Source organism: Varanus komodoensis, unplaced genomic scaffold (genome assembly GCF_004798865.1).
Source record: "Varanus komodoensis strain SLA01 unplaced genomic scaffold, ASM479886v1 scaffold10, whole genome shotgun sequence".
Lineage (NCBI taxonomy): Eukaryota > Metazoa > Chordata > Lepidosauria > Squamata > Varanidae > Varanus > Varanus komodoensis.
In genome coordinates this window covers 35320978-35340336 of record NW_025335269.1, presented here as the reverse complement: position 1 = coordinate 35340336, position 19359 = coordinate 35320978, and the positions used below count along the sequence as shown (strand labels likewise).

The window sequence follows — 19359 nt, the reverse complement described above, 5'->3', positions numbered from 1 at the left end:
AATGGAAGGGAAGTTCCTGTTGCATTTGCATTAGTCCAGATGCATGTGGTTGGATTTAGCTACATGGCTAATGAAAGCATCTAACATAAAACCCTTTTGTATTACTATAGTAAAATTAATTAGTACTGTGTAGAAGGAGTAGCACTTTAGTCAAACATAATTCCAACAAGCTCTTAACTTGATGTACATATGCATGTGCAAACTAGATCTTCAGAATAATAAATATAGTTTTGTTAATGCCTCAAATGTTGAAAAACTACTGGATGAAAAATCCAGTGTCACACAAACAGAAACCCAGCACAGTGCAGAATTTTTCCTTTATTATTCCTCCTACCCTGAAGCCCCATTGAACTGCCTTTAGAGGGTACATCAACTCTCCAGAGCAGATTTTAAATGTGCACATAATTAAATAGTAATAGCACAGTAATAGCAAGGAATCACTGCGATCCACATTTCTGATGGAAACAGTTCCATCAGCTGAAATAACTGGATACCACCCAGTATTTGTGATCCAGCTCTCAGTGAATGCACAGAACTCCTGTTGCTATCTATGGAATGGATCGTTAGTTAACTCAATTTGCCATATTGAAAGGCATAGCTAAGCATGTTCCTAGGACCTCTTACCTTCCCACAACAAGCAGTGGGGAAGTACTGTTATTCAGGACAACCTAAAGTTCAGTTAACATGGTACTAAGCAACAGGACTAAGACAAGTGATTCTAAGTCTCTACTTCTGACTGAATATGGGAAGCTCAGTTCTCACCCTAGGGGAAGTAAGAAATCAGAAACTTGTATCTATACAGTCATGGTGTGAAACAATGATGTTTAAACAACACTGATGTATTATGAGTATACTATCAACTGTTCCATCAGTTTAATTTCATCCACTAAAATAAGTGAATGTGTTTTTAAAAGTTTCACCCTGCTTCCAGAAGAATATATGGCAAATTTGCAGAACAGCTTTCCAGAGTTGGGTAATCAAGAATGTTTCCTTCAAGGCTGAGGTACTCTTTATCAATAGGTTGGAGACACTGTGTGCACTAATGATCAGAAGGTAAGAAAAAGGTAGAAGAAATGCTGGGAAAACAAAGGAGGGTTACCAGAGGATCAGAACACCCAAAAATCCTGTGAATGCTTCAGCTGGAGGCATCCACTATCAAGAGGGTATCTCTGACTTAAGACTTGTGCACCACATACAAGTGACATATACTTCAGCTCCCATCAGACCTAGCCAGTGTGGTCAATGGTCAGGAATGTGGGGAGTTGTAGTCCAAAACATCTGAAGGACACCAGGTTGGGGAAGACAGATATGCATATAATAATCACATGTTGGAACACAGCTTAAGTTTGTGTTATACATTTGAAGGGCAAAAGGACTGATATCCCTACTGTCTTATTGCTGTATATCCATACACAGAGTAAACCAATCCTGTATGAGTTGAGCAGAAGCCCTGCTCAGCCACACCAAACCACACTTTACTTCCCCATGTAAATTGCTATATTAAACTTCTTAATACCAATAAACATATTATAGATGTACAACAGACCCTTCAGTGAATGCAGCCAAAAGAGCTTCAGATTTTTCTCAGTAGATCTCAGCAATTAAAAAAACAGTTAACAGTATGCCGGTTTTTGTTTCCATTGTTGCCAGAAACTGTTTTTAAACTCAGTATTCTGAATTGGATTATCTCCGATGTTCAGAAAACATTTATGTGAAGAACAAGCCTCCTTGGAAGCTTTTAGTGAATTCCTCCAAGGTGCAGAGGCTACTGCAATGAAGAGTTGCATACCGCCATGTAATAGCAACAAAAATCTACAGCTAGAGAGAGAGATAGATATGCATGCATGTATTTTACCCTGGAACAGAGATCCTGAGGCTTAGTGGAGAGGTTCTGAGGCATCTCCCTGCACCGAGTGGAAAGATTCAGTATAGCAGTAGCAGCCATGTGCGCTGCTTCCATATCATGGGTATAGTCAAAGCTGCTCTTGCTGCAGGTGCTGCTAGCGCTGCTGCCTCCTCCACAGCTCATGTTGCTGCTGCTGCTAGGGGCATAACTGCTTGTTGTGCTGCTGGTTGGGCTGGAATTCTTACAGTAACGTTTCGCTGTGGGAAGGAAACATGACAAGGATGACTCAAAAGGGCCGGCATCTATGTGCATACATGAAAAGAAAAAAAGCCATGCAATCTGCAGAGAGAGCACTGTTCGGAAAGGAGCTGCGGAGTCTGTTAATGCAGGGAGGAACCCCATCCTTGAGGCATGCACAATATTGAGGGTTACTTCTTTTTTTAAGAAAGCTGGATGCAAAATGGAAAGATGCAAAGGCAGAGCCTGTGGAGTGTCCTGCTGTGACACACCGATCAGATTTATAGCAAGACCAATGTGCACAATGCACAAAACTAGATGGAGGCTTTTAAAAACAACTCCTCCTCTGATTTTTTTAAAATTATGCTTTTGAAAACAATTGTTCATTTATATTTTATTCCATCCTGGAACCTGTTATGATGATGGACAGTACAGGGATAAATTAAATACACATTATTGTATCGAATGAATGCAATGGCAACCTCTCACATTACTTGCAAACAGGCTCAAAAACCTGCTTGGTGGGAGGAAGGTAGACAGTGGAGGAGTTCCTCTTCAGGACTGCCCTGGTGAAATGTGGGAACCTGTGGAAAGCTTATAATCTATTTCCTACAGCCTTGCAGGAAGGAAAAAAGCTCTCTGAGCAGAAGAGATAAGTTGATCCTTAAAGGAGTTGCAACCTAACAAAAAGGCATCCTCTCAGTAAATCCTGTATCTCTTGGGTTTGCTTTGCCTTCCCCCTCAGCCAGAACCTGCTGGCTCCCTGGCTCTTTCTTGCAAGGTGTATGTGTCTGTCCCCAAGACCACATCCTTCCCAGCTGGTCTTTGGCAGCACCATGCAGGAAAGATCAATGGGATGGGAAGGGAGATAATAGCTAAGACTAAGATATCAAATGGTATGAAGCACTATTATGAAAGGACCCATTTGTTTTTTGAGTTTTTTGAGTCTCAGCTCTTATAAAGATAACTGAAAGCAATGTGTATGTGTATCAAATCAGCAAACACACTTACAGTAGTGGAAACGTATTGTGATTTACCACAACAAAGGAAATGCATGATCTTATATCAAGCCCAGTTAACATTCAAGGTAAATCCATAAAACTTGTGTGGTTTGCTTGTGGAAAAAGAGTGGCTTGGGTGCAGGCAAATTTCATAACACAAAAGGTTGAAAGTCTCTTCTCAGCACCATGGTTTTGATCTAAATCCGCCCTCTCTGATCTTACTGCATCTGCTATTAACATTTTCAAAACCACATGTTTGAATCTTCGGTATCATCAACTAATTTAGTACATGTCCACTTGGCAGAAAGAAAGGAGCATCTCAAGTGCATCTCTTTTCCTAACTAATCATATAGAGTTTATCTGGAATTTTTAAGCTCCACTCTATTCAGTTGGGCTTGCTCCCAAACAAGACTGGAATTTTAGAGAAGGGTCACTTATGGAAATTGTGATATAGACATAGTGGGTGAGTTCATATGACTCATCAAACCAGGGCAGGGGTTTTTTGTACTGTTTTTGGTCTGTTGTGTCGCATGAACCCATCATGATAACCCATCATGCGGTACACATGGCTTTCAGAAAACATGAACAGAAACATGGTCTGTTGTATAGCTTCTAGCTAACATGATGGCTTGTTCTGTCATCCAAGCCAAGAAAAAAGCACTCATCATGATACCACAGCCAGCACCAGAGAGCTGCCATTTTGCACAATTGTTGGAGGGGACCTGCTCTGCACACCTTCTGCCGTAGAGATCTTTGGGGCAAGAGCAGGCAATCATCTGGTCAGTGCTGGAAAAAGGAGCAGCTGACTTCCCCACCACACATCTTATGCATGGGCAGGAGGGGGCAAGAAGCAGCTGGGTGGCAGCATCTGGTTGAGGGCTGCATACCTCAGTGGATTCACCACACATCCTCCTTCCTCACATCCCACTTGCAGCCCCATCCTGGCACCTACCCAACTTTCTGACAGGCAGCGTCAACCTTAAAATAAGATTGGGTGCTTGCAGGTTTTCTAAATTGAGATCAGTCTTTTGCTTTTGATCATAATGTTTAAAAAGCTAATTGCACATTGATTATATTCCAAACTGACTTTGAGATGAATGCTTTAAATGTTTATCAAAACTAGTTACCATATAATCTCTTTGCCATATGACAAGAAGTACAAACAATACACATCCATGTATAGATCGGTAGATTGGTGTCTATTGCAGGAATGAGCCTGAGAATAAATATTCAAGTCAATATATAACCAAAATGGAACTAGACTGCTGGTACTTAATATCAAAAAGGTTGCAGAACAGCTTTTAAGCTGACCTCTGGGGAAAGTGAACAGGAGCTGGAAAGGTCCAGTTCAAGACAAATTGTCCATAGGGGATAAGGTGAAAATGTTCTAAATGTGGATGGGGTAGAAGTTGGCATAAATCTATAGTAAGACAAATGATCATTCAGACCAAACAGCCATAAGATAAAATCTATATGCCAAAGACATTAGGAGAGGGATATAATGCATTTAGCTTGATCAGCAAATGCCTGAATCCTTTGGCCATGGTGGGTGAGGGTTATACATGGAAACAAATAAGGTAGACATAATACAGGCTCAGTAGAATGAGAGAATTAGGTGTTCTTGCACACAAACACTGCCAAAAGGACTAAGAGGACACATTATGGTAGGATAGCTCTGAAGGACTGTCTCCTTCTATATATACCTGCCTGCCCCTAAGATCTGGGTCAGAGGTCCTTCTTCGGGAACCCTCTTTGAAGGAGATCAGGGCCTTCTCTGTGGTGGCACCCCAGCATTGGAACTTGCTCCCCAGAAAGGTGTGCCTGGTGCTGCCACTTTATAGATTTTGGTGCCAGGCCAACCCCTTTTTATTTTCTCAGTATTTTAAGATAAGATCTGACATTATTTTAAAGATGGGTTTTTATTTGTTATTTGATTGATGCTGTGCTTCATTCTTGTATTGCCACCCTGAGACCCCAGTGAAGGACAGGATAGAAATGCTTTTAATTAATTAATTAATTAATTAATTAATTAGGGTATAGAGTTCTTTATCTAGACTTGTACATAGAATAACCCTGGCTGGTTATGGCAACCTGCCCCCCCCCCAAAAAAAGTTGTTTTATTTATTTAAAACATTTGTATGCCACCCAATTGTGTCACAGCACATCTGAGCAACTCACATTCACAATATAAAAACACAGTAAAACCAATTACATCACATTAAAAATAGAACACTGTGTGCAGACTAAAATGTGGGGGTTGATCTTGAGGTGAAGAAGGAAATCAGGAGGGCAAAAAGGATCACATAATCTAAATTGTGGAAGTATTTAAAAGAAAAGTATTGTAATAAGATTAACTTCCATTACTAAACGTAAAGGTGTCATAGGGGTGGCTGTCCCATGCTTGACAAGGTCTTGCATTCAAAGTGATGGCTGGATGTGATTCTTTGCCACCTTGTACCCGGGCTCTTGTGCAGGAATGTGCCTGCCCCAGCTGGGGAGATCAAAAGCTGCTTTTGTGGAACACAGTCAATGATACATGTTCATTTCTATTCTACATGCATTCACTGTTATTGGCATTGGGGTGCCAAAATGAAACAGAAGGCCAGATTAATTCCAAATATTATGTTGATTTTCTCCTAGGATCCTCTGTTGCATGAGCTTAAGGAAAAAGGTGATTGTCCATCTTTGGGAATCATTGCAAATCTGCAGAATGCCATTCCTGTCACTTAACTGCTGTGCCCTTTCTACATCGACAAGCTGCCTTTTCACTTAGAAAGGAACTACATATTATGCTAATTGTGTAATGCATACCTGAGAGCTGTCTTATTTTTTGCTCTAGTGTAAGAATGTGGGGCTGCAATTTACCTTGGGAGACTGCAAACCAGGAGGGGAGGGTTGAACATTATCCCCAGTCCAGTACTTATTGCAGAGGGTTAAAAGGGAGAAACTCCATTTCAACCCTCCTAAACTATGGGAAGATGTTGGGAAGAAACTGGTTCCAAACTAAATCGGGGTTCGGTGTGTTTACACTAGACTAAAAAATGATGTACTTCAGCTACACTCTACACAATTAGCATAACATGCAGTTTGGCCCTTGCTGCAAAAAAAAGAAGTTTATGAATCTGCCATAAAAGGGAACTAAATACAAGTATAAAAGGACCAGCTGTTCCACCAACTTGTGCAGCATCCTGTATAATACAGAACAAAACAATCCATCAAATAATGCTAAGAAATCAAACCATCTGATGTTAGGGATCTCTTTGTGTGCTTGTTTGTATGCTCCAATACACACACATGTATGTGTTTGAGTTGTTAGTTTGCTGTTTAAGTCAGCATCATCTACGTGCCATTTTTCCTTGATGATCTTTGACATTCAACCATTTCTCAATGTTCAATAAGGTTTTAAACATCTAGGCATTCATATGTCAAACATTTTACTCTGTTTGTAATTTGGGTTTCATATTACATCTTTTGGCAGCATTAACTTCTGTTTATTCAGGTTCTAAACTGATCACAGATGTTTAGATACACGATCTTTTCAGGGGAAGATTTCACCCCTAAATATGCTTACAAAATAGTGCTTTTGAAATAATCAGTACATAATTATAGAAACCATGAATATGAAGGGAGAAGCGACTGTGGCTTAAAGAATGGCAGTTCTCTGTAGGGCAGAGAGCTTAAAAGGTCATCCTCATACAGTTTCTTACTGTAACTACTTTCTATTAAATTCCTGTTTTCAACATTACCGCAAGACCAGCAGTAGTAAAATGGCCAATCAAGAACACTTAAAAACTCAACATAAGTGCTATTTTTGTATGGGTATACACAAAACGTTAGGAAGGCACCAGTAACCATTTGGAAGGGAATGGAGTTTGAAAGGAAAGCACCACTGCTGAATATACAACAAAGGCAAGGAGACAAACAACCCCCTCCAACATACCTTTTCCCCCGAACTTTATGTCATCTTCTACCCCCTGGCTGTCTCCTAGCAGCCTCACTGTTCCCCAATTCCTTTTTCAGAGATGGGCAACTACAGGACCATTGATCTAGTACTCAACTGAGTTTTCAGACCAAAGGTCTCTCCATCTTTCCCCTCCCCTCCCCACCAGCTCTCTTCTCTCCCTACTATCATTTCCACTGTTTCTTCACACCGATCAGTGGCCAACGTAAGACAGAGGCACCCTGATTTCTTTTGACAGCATCATGCCACACCCACTTTTCCGATTGGGAGAATTCCTCGGGAGAGTGGTCAATATAGCTTCTGCATAGCTTGAACAGCCTGATCCTGCCTAATGAGTGACTTGAATGTGTGCTTCTATGATGACTGTTGTTAACTGCCCAGAGAGCTTTGGCTACTGGTGATATAGAAATGCTAATGCTATTAATAGAACGATACTGAATACAGATAGCAATATATGAGAAACCATTTTGGGGTGGGAATCCCAGACTCTGGCCTGCTTTCTCTTGGATGAGAGTCTGATGCTGACTCAAATGCAGTGCTCGCCAGGAACTGAGCTCTGAATATTAGAGGGTGTCTGACAAACTGAAGAGGGACTTATTCATAGGATCATTGCAATCCTAAGCAGAGGTGCCTGAGCATGTCTGACTAATGTAACACATCCATTTAAAAAAACAAAATCAAAGCAGAGAAAAAGGAAAGCAACACACACACACATACACACAGAAATAGAGAAGAAGGTGAAGAAAAAGGGCAGGTGTACCCACCCTCTGGCAACTTTCCTACTCACTCACCACTGGTTCCAGTCCTGTCCACTTGTGGCATCCAGCACCTGCCAGAATAGTTCTGAGGAAATATGGCACTTCTCAGAAAAAAAGTCCCCACACCTGTTCTAACCTCTGCCTCTCTTAAAGCAATCCATCAGGTTGACTCTAGGACACCACTGACAATGGCAGCCCCACCCCCCCAAGGCTCATTAACTACCTGTCTGTCTGTTCCTGCTGGCTACCTAAGACTTATTATTTATTTATTTAGGGAACTTCTATGCCGCCCCATTCGCCAACGCCTCGGGGCAGCTCACAATCATAAATAAATAATGTAATATAAAACAATATAATTTAACTGTATAAATTAAGTCACCCTGGCCAACGAATAAAATAAATAATATTAACAATTAAAATAACATTTGAATAAAAAGGTCTTCGCCTGGCACCGAAAATCAAATAACGACGGCGCCAGGCAGACCTCTCTGAGGAGCACATTCCATAGATTGGGCGCTACCGCAGAGAAAGCCCTCCTCTGAGTACTTACCCTCCTAATTTCCTTCATGGAGGGTTCCTGGAGAAGGGCCTCTCCCACTGATCTCAAGGGGCAGGCGGGCATATATAGACTTAAGCGCTCCTTCAAGTAACCAGGGCCTAAGCTGTTAAGGGCTTTATAGGTCATAACCAACACCTTGAATTGGGCCCAGACTTTAATGGGAAGCCAGTGAAGCTGACGGAGAAGTGGAGTCATGTGAACATAACGCCCAGTCCCCGTCAGCAGCCTGGCAGCTCTATTTTGCACCAATTGAAGTATCCGGACCGTCTTCAAGGGCAGCCCCACGTAGAGCGCATTACAGAAATCAAGTCGGGAAGTCACCAATGCGTGTGTCACTGTTGCCAGGCAGTCGTTCTCCAGGTAGGGGCGCAGCTGATGGATCAGCCGAAGCTGAAAGCGCTCCTCACCACCGCTGTCACCTGAGCTTCCAGTGAAAGCTCTGGGTCGAGGAGCACTCCCAAGCTGCGGACCTTGTCCCTAAGAGGGAGTGCAACCCCATTCAGGACTAGGTTCAATTCACCTTCCCCGAAGCCCGATCCGCCAACCAACAGGACCTCCGTCTTGTCTGGATTGAGCTTCAGGTTATTGGCCCTCATCCAGCCCATTACCTCGACCAGGCACCAGTTCAACACAGCCACTGCCTCACCTGGATTGGTGGAGAATGAAAGCTGTGTGGGGCTGTGGAAATGATGATTCCACAGCCCACACCTCCTGATGACCTCTCCCAGCGGTTTCATGTAGACGTTAAACAGCAAAGGGGACAAAATGGATCCCTGCGGTACTCCGTGGCATAGCTGCCATGGCGCAGAGCCATAGTCCCCCAGCACCACCTTCTGGAATCGGCCATTGAGATAGGAGCGGAACCACTGCAAAGCAGTGCCTCCGACCCCCAATTCTGCTAGCCTATCCAGAAGGATACCGTGGTCAATGGTATTGAAAGCTGCTGAGAGGTTCAGAAGAACCAACAGGGATGCACTCCCCCTTCACAGATCATCGTACAGGGCAACCAAGGCAGATTCAGTACCGTACCCAGGTCTGCAGCTGGACTGAAATGGGTCCAGATAATCAGTTTCATCCAAGAGTGCTTGGAGATGTCCCGCTACCACCCGCTCCAACACCTTGCCCAGAAACCGGATGTTGGCCACTGGTCTATAGTTAGTGGCCATCTCTGGATCCAGTGATGCTTTCTTCAGGTCCGGTTGGACTACCGCCTCCTTTAAAGGGGCAGGTACCCGACCCTCCCTTAGAGAAGTGTTAACCACTTCCAAGATCCAGGTCCCAATCCCATGCTTGGTGTTGTTAATTAACCAAGATGGGCAAGGGTCCAATAGGCAAGTGGTGGGACATACTCGTCTAAGCACCTTGTCTACATCATCAGGCCGCAATAACTGAAATTCATCCATTAATTTTGGACCAGATGGCAACATTGGTATCTCCCCAGAAGCCTCTGAATCACTAGTAGAGTCTAGCTCGTGATGAATCTGAGTGATTTTCTCCCTGAAATACTTGGCAAAGTCATCACAGCAGGCCTTCAAGGGTGGAACCAGATCATTCTTAGGGCCAGGATGGACCAGCCCTTGTACCACCCAAAAAAGCTCCGCCGGATGGCATTTTGAGGAGCCAGTGGAAACAGAGAAGAATTTCTTTTTCGCCACCCTCGCCGTCACAGCATAGGCCTGATAATGTGTTCAGTCAGATTCATCCCGTGATCTCCTCCACCTACGCTCTAGCCATCTCCCGGCCTGCTTCATCGCCTGCAATTCAGATGTATACCAAGGGGAAGAGTGGGCTCTGGCGGGAGAGGACACTTAAGAGCGATCGTGAGTGATCGTGTCAACAGCCCTAGTCATCTCCCCATTCCATAGTTTCACCAGAGCCTCGACAGGAGCACCAGTCTTGTCAGCCGGAAACTCCCCCAGGGCTTTCAGGAATCTGTCCGGATCCATCCGGCTCCAGGGGCGGACCCACACAATCGGGTCCGCACCCTTACAGAGGGAGAGGCCGCTCTCGAGCACAAACCTCACGAGGAAGTGATCTGACCATGACAGGGGTGTCAGACATAAATTCCTCACCCTCAGATCACACTGTTCCTGCCCCGTTGAGAAAACCAGGTCCAGAGTGTGTCCACGTTGTTCATGGGTCGGGCCTGTGACATGTTGAGACAGCCCCATGGCCGTCATGGAGGCCATGAAGTCCTGAGCCGCCCTGGTCAGACCAGTTTCGGCATGGAGATTGAAGTCCCCCAGGACCAACATCCTGGGGGTCCTCAACACCAGGTTCGAGACGATCTCCGTCAGCTCAGGGAGACTGTTGGGCAGAAGGGTGCACGGTACACCAACAGAATCCCCAATCTGTCTTGGTCGCCCAACACCAAGTAGAAGGGACTGGAAGTCCCATGAGGGAGATGGAGGCTCAGTAAACCAAAGTGATCCCCCCTCCCCTCCCCTCCCCTCCAGGCATGGATGGTGCTGAACCAGATATCCGGGCGGGCAAATTTGAGAGAGGGCGACATCCCCCCCCTCCTGCCCAGGTCTCTTATGCAAGCCAGGTCGGCCCCCTCATCCACAATCAAGCGATGGATGAGGGAAGATTTATTGTGGGCAGACTTCAGAACAATGCAATACAAACTTGTACAGTCCTGATCTGGCATAAGCTCTCTGGGCCACATTCACTAGCATGCTGCTCTAGCATATTAAAGGCAATAGGATGAGGCCATCCATCTGCTAAATTTAAGGACTTCCACCCAACCAGGCTCTGTTGTTTGATTCATACTTTCTCTTTTTTTTGGGGGGGGGGTGTCTCTTGTCTTATTCTAAAAGTAAGAGAATGGACAAGAGAAAGGTTTTTGTTTCCTCTCAGAATTTACTTGGCAGCATAATTCTTTAATATTAATATCAGTGCTGCTATAGTAATGGCCATCACAAACTATGTTTTATATATTTTTATGCCTCATACAGTGCATGTCAGCCTGAGTTCACAATTATTAATAAAATGTTCTTTTCTCACACAGTGCAGCTAACTAAGTCCCATTTAGATTCTTTCACAGCTCTCCATCATTTACAACCAGTTCAACAAATCCTAGTAGAATAAGTCTAAACCTTAAGCACATTTTAAGGCTTCTGGGCTTCACTAAGAATGCTTAAGTTTTTTTTAATGAATTGAAGTCCTAAAAGGGCAATTCCCTAGTCCCGCCTATGCTTTAATTTATACTAACTATGAAAACATAATCCATGCCAATTCTTGTGCATGAAGGTTTCAAGGCATACACACAATAGCAATAATCCCTTTCAAAATCCCACTAGTTCCTCAAGAACTCTTTGATATCAGTTTTATGACACACACACACACACACACACACACACAGTAAATTCTCACAAGAAAGCAAAGCTACAATGTGGTCACAATATTCCAGCTCTGCTCCTAGAAATGAAATCCATGGGTAGAGTAGCAAGGGGTTTGGCCATATTATCACATTGACCTGTTTTGGATGGCCTAAGCACTCACCACGGCTGATTAGTCATCCTGGATTCACTTCAGGGTTGTGATGAAGCTCTGTAGGATCCATCCCTCTAGTGTTTGCCCTGTCTTCGAAAGCAAGCTGGGCTGTGAGGAAGTCCACAAGCACTCGTGGAACAAATGTCGTGCGACTGGCAACCTTCTCCCATGTCACGTGCAGCACAAAGACTGCTGCATGTAATGGGAAGAGGGACACCGCTTGCTCAGTGCTCACACAGGACCTGATTCCTGGTAAATGCTCGACACACTGTCCAGGAACTGAAACTCACAGCCATGACAAAGCAGCCTGGGCTCTGGGGAGCGAAATCCAAGGAATCTGACAGATTCTCACCCCACAAAATCGATTCCTCACATATCCCTAGTTGATGTATCATCCAGACTCCATGTAGTTTTGGCAGGGCAGCTTATTTTTCTCAAACAGGTCACCCAGCTCTTGTTTTAGGGTACCACGTGCCTGTGGTAGCTTGTTGCATCATCCAAACCCAGCAGGGCAATTTCATTGTGGATTGCTGCAAAGCGTAGCAGGGTTGCTCAAGAGGACTGCCAAAAACATGCTACTTCCCAAACTCTGCCTAGCAACAGACTGTGCTGTGATATCCTTTGTGCTGTGCTGATATTCTCCTCCCCAACTTTAAAGTGATTTTGCTGCTTCACTTGTCAGCAACCTCTCTCCTGCCACCCCTTTTTTTCACTTGTGAGCCAGCTGGTTCTAATCTACACAGTGACCATGGAGGAGCTTGCAGTTCAGCCAAGCTTAGTTTTGTCTTCATTATGTCCTGCCTCCACACACCTACAGCAAGCTTTCCGAAAGACTCCTGGAGAAAAAGCCTTTAATTTTTTTTAACTAAACTAATGTAGGCAGTATTGTGGTCCTTCATCTTGCACAATCCATAAAAACTATTCAGTGTGAAAAATGTCATTTCGTTTATGCAATGGATCTTTACCAAGATTAACACCCCCCTTCCTGCTTTGGAAGTTGTTTTACAATTGCTTGTCTATTCCACCTTGTAAATAAAGTCTGCATTTACCCTTGCCTGTTAATGGGAACCCATCATTTGGCCTCAGGTTGGCTACAGATAAACTTGGAACCAGTGTGGCATTTGCTCAAGGTACTGTAATAAGCACAGTTGGACTACCTTTGCCTGGTATAGGCACCACAACCCACACAATGGATCCTGCAGAGGAGGCGGGCACTGACTTTAGAACCCCCCTATTCTTACCATTCCACATCCCTTGAAGCAAGCATTCCAATCGTGGACCTACAGTGCATCTGTGGCTCCGACTGTGGCAGAAGGAACTCAACAGTATTGGGGATTTCAGAAGCACTGCTGGAATGAGAGGGAACTTGGTACATTCACAGATCTCTGCATAAGTCTAGAGGAGCAGGAATATCTGCAGAGCAAAAGGCATGATTATCCCCCTGCCCCCAACCGGATTTCAGAGCAGATGATAGGACAAGGTTTTGAGTACTTCCCCTCACAGTGCAAGGAAAAGCATTACAGAGCAAGCGAAAATATGAGGAAAGCACAACTCATAACCAGTGCTCTAGCGTTGCACATTGTGCCAACCTATGACAAACTCATGATTATCCTCCTTGCTTGGACAGCTAGGAGTGGGTCTGCTCTCTTCCATCCTCAGAGCTTCAGGCATCATCCCATGGAGACCTGGCACTCTACAACCCATGATTCCTTCTCCCCAGTTTCAAGCATGTCAGGATGCACTGAAACCTATACTGAACAGCCAACCAGATCCTGTATGTCTGAGCTTTGCAACATCCCACCTGCAACTATTTCAAGACCCCTCCTGATACTGGGTTACACCCAAAGTGTTTAATATAAAGCCTTCAGGAACGGCATGTCTATCCCTGCTGCCCATGCAAGCTGTTTACCTTACACATTCACCACCTGTGCATCTACCCAGCACTGGTGCTGAACCACTCCAACACAAGTTGAAGCAGCAACATATTCTTCTGCTTTGAAAGCGGGATGAAACGTGCTTATGTTTATAAAAGTGGATTCGTTTGCACAAAATACTGCTATAATTTCCATAAAATATGGCTTTGTCTTGTGTAGATTTCCCTACCCTAAAAAAGAAGAGAAAAATCACAGCCTGATTTAAGAGTGGAAGCCATAATCCTCCCCAGTCCTAATTCTGGTTCTCAAGTTGACAAGGTGCAACAAAGTCCACCAAGTCTACCTTGAGTTCTTAAATTTACACCCATCCTTAGTGGGAGGACTCTCAGTACAACCGCAATCCTGAAAGTGCAGTCACAATGCATGCAAATGGTCTGGCGTCAAAGTTTCAGACAGGCAGTAGTGGTCAAAGTATAAGCAAAAACCCAGCTGAGTGGTCAGGCATACACAAGCCAGAAACATGGTCAAGTAGCAGTCCAAAGTCAGGAGCATGAGAAATCAGATAAGTTTTGAAAGACAAGGTAGCAGGTACTGAAGCTGAAGAAGCATTACTTCCAGTGCTCACTAGGCACACACTGAAGGTTTCCATCATCAGAGTCTGCTGAACCCCACCCATGGTTCAGCTGCAGTCCATCAAAACTCCTTTTGAGAACCCTTCTCCTGAGAAGTCACCTCAGCAAGTGAGTGCTCCTTCTTACAAGAGTGATACTGGCCTGCTGCTTGGTTTGATGACATTCCCAGGGAGCAAGGGTTGCTCTATGTCTCCAGGGCAGTCCCGTTCTCCTGGCAGGGAAGGGCATACAGCCATCCCCCATAAGGGCTCAGGCTCCTTCTGGTCATCTACCATGGATGGCTCAACACCCTCCATGTTTGGCAGCTGACATTCTTCCACAGAGGATGATCACTCCAGCAAAAGCATGGCATCACTACCCTCCCATGATCTCCTGCAGATGTTTTTTTTGGGGCCCCAGGTTCCTCTGAATACCAGATATACTTGAGGGTTGGTACATGCACATTCCAGACCATATTACCTTTAATATGATCCTTGTCATTGTTGAGAATCCATGGTGTGGGCTATTCAGCCTTACTATCTATTTGCATGGGTAGTGAAGGATGAAAAAAGCATGTTGACAGGTCACAAAATAGCAGAGAGCAATGAAATACTGATAGAATGCATAGCTGCACATGTGACACTGGGTGGAACAGGGTGATGGGTAATATGACAATAAAATGGGCATCTAATTTGTGGGTAGGTCTCTTTTTTGAGAGGTACTGGAAAGATAGCCAGACGTGATCTCTTACTGCCAAAGAAGGACTGAGTTATTGTTGGTGCAAAATAATTGTATGCCTGCATAACCTGATCAAGTAGGTCCTGAAAGATGTAGTGCAATGCCTGAGGTTCTTGCAGTGCTCAATCAGTGGCTCATACTGTGAAATGTAAAGCGACAGATGGAAAAAAACAAGAATAATATTCATAGTTAGCATAAAAGCATGCTTGGTACGTGGAGGAGTACTGGGAGTTGATGGATACAAATTCAACCACTTGTAACAACGCTGCCCAATTGTCTTGTTGGAAATGAACTGATGGAATTAACATACCATTGTAGGTGACATTTAGAGCAACACTGGTACACTCTGTTGGATGGTGATGGGCTGAGGAAAGGTGGAGCTGACACTGAGTGACTTGCCTGCCAAAAATAATGCAGTGAACTGGGTGCCTCAAGACTGAAGGTAGTTCTGATTAACAGTTGTGCTGTTGTATGGTGAGAGCCAGAACAAAGCCACCATTATCACAATGTCTGAAGTCTGTGAGGACTTGGTTTGGGTAGACTGCCCCTTCCTACAGATGTTTCTGTGTTTCAAAAGCTACCAACATTTGCCCTAATTGGTGTCATTATGCTCTGTGGGGCTAAGTTGGAGCAAGTAGTAAGTCCAAGATAACAGCTTGATGCCCTTTGGAGGGCTGGAGTAAAATTGCCCAGAGAGATACATGGAGGCATGTGTTTCAAGTCTGGCAGAGTCACCCAGTTCCTGGCTTGAGCCCCTTAAGCCAAAAGAGCTGCATTTCCCACAACAAAAGAATGGATCCATCTTAACAGAACAAGAGGCTGCATAATGTCTAAGCAGTCCCACAGTATGGGCAAAGAACCTCCTGCCTATGGCAGTTCTCCTCAGGTGCCAGCTATGGTCAAGCTCCTCCAACCAGAGGTGTTTCTTTAGAGGGGTGCAGCTTGCATATGACTCAAGCCCCTGCTGCTGCAGCATCAGGGAGCATGCATACGGGCTCTTCAAGAAAAGGAAAGAACTTGAAAATAGAAGGGTCAGCGCATGTCTTATCTGTATCCGCAACTCAGACCTCAGCATTTATACTGTTCAGGTGAATCAGTGCATCAAGGCAGTGCCTTATCCTTGAGGCAGTGATAACAGAATGAACTGCTGTCATTGATAGGCAGACAGATGTCAGTCACATGTTGTCATTCAAGTACAAGTTGCATAGTAACAATAGCACTTCAGCTTGTAATGCAGAAGTTCCACAACCAGCACCACAATGACATCAATTCATGGTACCTTGATTGCTTCAACTCCCCAGCCTACCTCCACCTCTATATAAACCTCATCAACTAGTCTTCCCTGCGTGGCCTAGGGTGGATTCTTTGGTTGCATTACATCACGGCCTAGAATTAACTGAACAACCACTTGCACTAATGCTTGAGCAGGAGAAAGCTGAGTAACCAGTTCAAAGACTTCTGTGGACCGATTGACACCAAGAAATTCTTCCATCTGGGCAGGAGTGGAAGAGGAACAGTATCAGGCAAAAGTGCAGGTGCTAGGTATTCTGTCCTTCACATTAACCCACCACATATCTACTCCCCACTCTTGTTATATGCTTTGCTGTTCTGTTCTTATCCCATCCTTCTTGTAGCAAGTAACAATTCACAATGTATGTTCATAAAGAGAAGATTGTCCTGCTGAGCTTTCAAGGACCCATTAAGATCATAATTTACAGCAATATTATGTGGTTAAGCTGAAGAGAAGGCAGTACTGGGAATATATCAGTTTAATTTCTGGAACTGTAATGTCAGGGAATGTGGAGTTTTTTTGTTTTTTGTTTTGTTTATGACCAAGAATCCACTGCTTCAGGTACAAAGTTGTGTTTCTACTATGGATGTTAGCAGTGGGATTTTGTTTAATGGTTTGGGGATCTGAATATGGATCATCGCACACTCAAAAGTACTTAGTTATTTGAGGGTTAGGAGAGGCATATTGCTATGGAAAAATCCCTTCCTCTTTCCCAGTCATCTGCCTCATAACAACATTCCTCAAGTGAGCTCCCCATTATCAGTCCAGTAACACCTCACTCTTCATATACAACCACTTCTCAGTCTTGTATGTTGCAGGATATCCCATTTATATAGCACCCACACCACCTGTGCCACTTTGGGTAGTGCTTCCCATAAAAGCAAAGCCTCTCGCCAGCAAGGCCAAAATACTCACAGCACCTTACAAGACTAATTTAAATTCATAGCCAGGACTGTTCTCCCCATGCCAAGGGCTGCCTGCATCACATACTACTGATCATGGCTTCACAGTGCAGCTTTCTTAAGAGTTGTACAGCCATGTCTGCACCTAAAAAGCAGCAGATACACAAAACAGGGACCCACACCATGGTGGAGATGGAGGGGGATGTGAGAGGAAAGCCAGGATTAGCATGGGGGGTGGGTAGACACAGAAGGCGATGGGGGAAGCTTAGGTAAAAACACCTATTGTGGTCTTATAGACCATTGGGGTACAGCTGGTGGTATGAAAGTGTGGCTAAAATACAGCATGGCAGGGGAAGCTGATGAAGAGGGAACCAGGACCCAAAGTGCTTCTCAGGCAGTCAGAGTGCAGAGGGGGAGGTGGGGAGAAAGGGATGGTGAGCAATCTCCATTTCTGTGGCTGACAGAGTGGGGGGTGGATGAGGTAGGTGAAGAAAGCATTGCACTATCCTTGAATGAAACACAAGAGAAGAACAGAAGCGATTACAGGGAATGTTATGATTTACAGTTCTGTTTGAAAAGCAAGTATAGGCAGGTATCCGTCTGCGAAGGGGCAGGGGAGCACTCTGAAAACTTTTTGCAAGGAGCTGGCAAAGGTGAGACATGCCCAGAATGCTCAGTGGGCCAGCAGCAAAAAGACTGCTGACCTAGCAAGAGAGACAACAGGCTGTGACAAGCTTGGACGTCATCTGTCGGCACCATCACAACTCACCCTTCACAGCTAATTCTCAAGATGGCTTGGTATTATTTGTGAACCCATGTATTGAGTTACTTTTCCAGACAACAGCCTCCTAGGTTGCACTCTATTATACAATTGTCCTTTGAAATGCACAAAAGGCCACTGGAGGTTGGGGTGGTTGTGTGTCATATCAGTGGGTTTTAAAAATTGATTAATTAATTCAAATTAAGAGTTCTGAAAGTTCAATAACAGATATAGTCCAGTTTGCCTGACAAATCAAATCTCCTATTTTTCTATACATCTGTTACATACTTACAAAACAGACTTTTCTTCAGGGAGATGAATAGTATAGTCAGACTGCGAGGATCATTATGAGTAGATTTGGTACCTTACAGCATAACCAGCCCACCATCTGCAGTTGGCATTGTGGGGAAGCTGCCAGGATCTCAACCTTGGCAGGCTTCACTGATTTGGAAGGGTATCCTGGCTTCTGTGTGCCAGGCAGCGAGTAGCTGGGAAATCACTACAGTACCTGTGCCACTCAGCACATGGTAGATATTTAGAGGGCACCTTAGCGAGGGCCCCCTGAACTCTGGCATTGACCTACAGAGTAAAATACATTCCTTACAGAACAGTTTCTGGATACTAAAGCACCTTAAAATCATCCCAGTTATGTCAAGTACAGTGGAACAAGAAGGTCCCAGGAACCCTAGTCATCTCCACCACCATCACCTATCCTAGGAAGGCACCAAACTCCTTGCACAGGGTGCACACTTTCCTGCTCACCCGTTCACACTGCCGACAAATAAAATTTCAGTCTATCCAGGGGTAGCATATGCAGAGGGTGGTCTGCCCACGTAAGCAAAACCCCATGTCCCATTGTACTTGCTATCCTGCATGGTTCTTTTGTGCTGAAGTCAACAACAAGGAGTGGGGAAGGTCTTATTTTATTTAAAACAGCTATATCCCAGCTTTTAATGAAATCTAGGTGACTCACAGTAAATAAAACAATTCTACACTGACTGCATTCCAAAATGCCTAGTTCATTTTCATGCAACTATACCCAAAGAAAGAAAAGGTTTAAAAAGGTACTTTCACACTCAGCATATTTCAGGGTGTTGGGCCTGTGGCAATAGTAGATTACTTACTGTGATTTGAATTTTTGCCAGTAGAAGCTGATGACTCCAATGTATCCACTCTGGGTTTTAGTCCGAACTTCAAAGGAGTACTTGGTGCTGAACCCCATTCCAAGCCACCAGATGCATTCAGCACCATGGATAGCTCCTCTGAAATTCAGACTACACCATTTACATTCTAGCCTTCACTGATCATCAGTTGGCCACTGTTATA

The 19359-nt window shown here is 44.3% G+C and overlaps 1 protein-coding gene across 4 annotated transcripts in view; it reads right to left on the bottom strand.

Moving 5' to 3' along the window:
• Positions 1–19359, bottom strand: part of MYT1L (myelin transcription factor 1 like) — a 154580-nt gene that overhangs the window by 48373 nt on the left and 86848 nt on the right. For all 4 annotated transcript variants that reach the window (XM_044419192.1, XM_044419193.1, XM_044419190.1 and 1 more), the window contains exon 11: positions 1856–2103. In XM_044419192.1, coding sequence (XP_044275127.1) covers positions 1856–2103 — 248 coding nt within the window. The remainder of the gene's footprint in view (positions 1–1855; positions 2104–19359) is intronic.